The 3,284-nt window shown below is 35.8% G+C and overlaps 1 protein-coding gene across 1 annotated transcript in view; it reads right to left on the bottom strand.

Moving 5' to 3' along the window:
- LOC102832610 (14-3-3 protein theta-like) overlaps nucleotides 1-3,284 on the bottom strand; it is a 46,951-nt gene that overhangs the window by 5,503 nt on the left and 38,164 nt on the right. Inside the window, exon 2 of the mRNA XM_006876474.1 lies at nucleotides 101-264. Within this exon, the coding sequence (XP_006876536.1) occupies nucleotides 101-264 (164 nt within the window). The remainder of the gene's footprint in view (nucleotides 1-100; nucleotides 265-3,284) is intronic.

Below are 3,284 nucleotides of genomic sequence, written 5' to 3'. Positions count from 1 at the left end.
GCTCTGACAATCAAAAATGATTTCAGACATTTCCAAATATCCCCGGACTTCGGGGGGTAGCGATAGGCAGAGTTGGCCTGGATGTCGATGTCCTCCACACCCGCGATGCGGCGGCTTAGAATAGAGCCCATGATGCTCGCGCGGCCGGAGCCGTGACGGGGGCGGCGGCGGCGGCGGGTCCTCACGCGAACATGGCCCAGAACAGGCCTCACGGACTCTCGCCCACAACTGCCTTGGCCTCCAAGCAAGACATATAGTTAAGCTCTACAAAATCAAAGACAAGGAGAGAATTCTGAAAGCAGGTAGGGAAAAGAGAAGTGTTACTTACAAAGGTAAGCAAATCATATTAAGCTCTGATGTCTCAGCAGAAACCATGCAGGCAAGAAATCCATGGGAAGACATATATAAAACCATGAAAGGAAAAGGACTACCAACCAAAAACTGTCTACCTAACAAAGCTGTCAATCAAATATAATAGTGGAATACAAACAGTCCCGAATAAACAGAAGCTAAGGGTTTTTGTCAACACCAACCCAGCACTTCAAAACATCCTAAAGAGAGTTCTTTGGACTGACAATCAACAAGAACAGAAAACAACCAGAGATTGACATAATTGACAGCACCATCCAGAACTCAGTTGACAGATGGAAGAATCCAGAACAGAATAAAACTGTAAAAGCAAATTCAGAGGATCTTGGATGTCAGTGTATGATCAAAACAATTGCAATGTGAAAGAAGACAAAAACACAGGAATAGAGATTCATGTGATGAGGAGGTCACGTAGATTGCAGGATAAAATGGACTGTTTTAAATGGATGAAAAGATTGATAGAATATAGAGTAACCTCAAAGAAAATTAATACCTCACAACATACCAAGACAATGAAAATCCAAGAAAAAATATGGAAACATTAAAACTACAAAGAAACAGACAGGAAATAACACAAAAAACATGAACCCAGCACAGGAAGAAATGCAGAAAAAACAAACCAGCAGCACCACAGAAAAACAAATATAATGACAGCAATTAATTCATACCTATCAATAATTACTTGAATGTCAATAGATTAATTGCACCAGTTAAGAGACAGAGAGTGACAGAATGGTTAAGAAAACAAGATCCTCCAATATGCTGTCTGCAAGAGACACACCTTACACACAAAGACAAAAACATACTGAAAGTTAAAGGGTGGAAAAAATATACCAAGCTAATTGCAATAAAAAAAGAGCATGAGTGGCAATACTAATCTATGATAAAATAAACATTAAGGCAACAGCCAGCATAATAGATAAAGAACATCATCTCATGATTAAATGGTCAATTGAACAAGATGACATAACCATAATAATTATCTATGCTCCCAATGAAATAGATAAAAAATATATAAAACAAACTAATTTATTTGAAGAAATAAATAGGCAAATCTATAATAATAGTGGGAGATTTTAGTACACTACTTTCAAAAAAGGATAGAACAACCAGAAAGAAACTTGACAAAGACACAGAGGACTTAAATAATACAATCAGCCAGTTGGACCTCATAGATGTGTAGAGAGCATTCAAACCAATAACAGCACAATACACATTATTTTCCAGTGCACGTGGGACATTCTCCAGAATAGAATATGTGTTGGGCCACAAAACAAGCCTCCATACATTTACAAACCTCAAAATATTACAAAGCATCTTCTCAGCTCACAATTCTATCAAATTAGAAATCATCAATAGGATGACCAAGGAAACAAAGTCAAGTACATGGAAACTGAATAACACCCTTCTGTAAAGTGACTGAGTAGTAGAAGAAATTGAACATAAATTCACAAAGTTCCTAAAAACAAATGAGAATGAAAACACGACATAGCAAAATATTTGGGACACAGCAAAAACAGTGCTGAGAGGACAATTTATTGCAATAATTGCACACATCCAAAAAGATGAAAAAACCAAAATTAACACCTGAACACAACATCTCCAACAACTAGAAACAAACCAGTAGAGTAATCCTACAGTCAAAAGAAGAAAATAAATAATATAGGTTAGGGCAAAAATAAACAAGATAGAAAGCAGAAAAACTATAGAAAGAATCAACAGGACAAGAAGCTGGGTCTTCAAAAGAATTAATAAAATTGACAAACCATTGGAAAAACTAATTTAAAAAAAAACAGGGATAAAACACAAATAACATGCATAAGAAACCACATTGGTGATGTCACAATAGAATCAATAGAAATAAAAAGGATAATAACAGAATATTATGAAGAGCTGTACTCCAACACATTTGAAAATCTAGAGGAGATGGATACATTTTTAGAAAAGCACGACCTACCTAAACTTACACAAAGTAGAAAACTTGAACAGACCTATAACAAAAGAAGAAATTGATCAGGTCATCACAAAACTCCCAACGAAAAAAAATCGAGGTCCAGATGGCTTCACTGGTGAGTTTCACCAAATGTTCAGGGTGAAACACATCTATAGTTAGAATGGATAACTTCCTAATACATTCTATAAAGCAAGCATAACCCTCTTACCAAAACCAAGGAAGGACATCACTAAGAAAGAAAATTATAGACCAATATCCGTCGTGAACATAGATGTAAAAGTTCTCAACAAAGTCCTAGCCAACAGAATTCAACAACACATCCAAAAAACTAATAATAATACATCATGACCAAGTGGGATTCATATCAGGAATGCAAGGATGGTTCAATATTAGAAAAAGTATCAATGTAATCCACCATATAAACTATAAAAAAAGAAAAAGAACCACGTGATCATATCGATTGATACAGAAAAGGCATTTAACAAAATCCCACATCCATTCCTGATAAAAACACTCAACAAAGCATGAATTGAAGGGAAATTCCTCAACATAATTCAGAGCATATATACTAAACCAACATCCAACATCACTCTCAATGGAGAGAAACTGAAATTTTTCCCTTTGGAAACAAGAACCAGACATGGACGTCCTTTATCGCCACTCCTATTCAATATTGTGTTGTACGTCTTAGCAAGAGCTATAAGGCAAGATAGGATAGGTCTTCCTATATTTCAGAAAAATACTTGACTGTTTTCTTGAGCTGCCCTTTGAAATTTTCTGTTCAGGTCTTTTAACTTTTTTCCTGCATTTTCTTTAACATCTATACTCTGGAAAACAAAATTTCAGTCTGTTTTGACATCCATTTTGGTCTTTTCTTTCTTTACTGTCTTCTTAATGACCTTTTGTTTTCTTCCTCTGGAATGTTCTTGATGTCATCCCACTGCTCTTTGATCATTAGAGT

Source organism: Chrysochloris asiatica, unplaced genomic scaffold (genome assembly GCF_000296735.1).
Source record: "Chrysochloris asiatica unplaced genomic scaffold, ChrAsi1.0 scaffold00381, whole genome shotgun sequence".
Taxonomy (NCBI): Eukaryota; Metazoa; Chordata; class Mammalia; order Afrosoricida; family Chrysochloridae; genus Chrysochloris; species Chrysochloris asiatica.
This window is presented reverse-complemented; position numbering and strand designations above follow the sequence as displayed.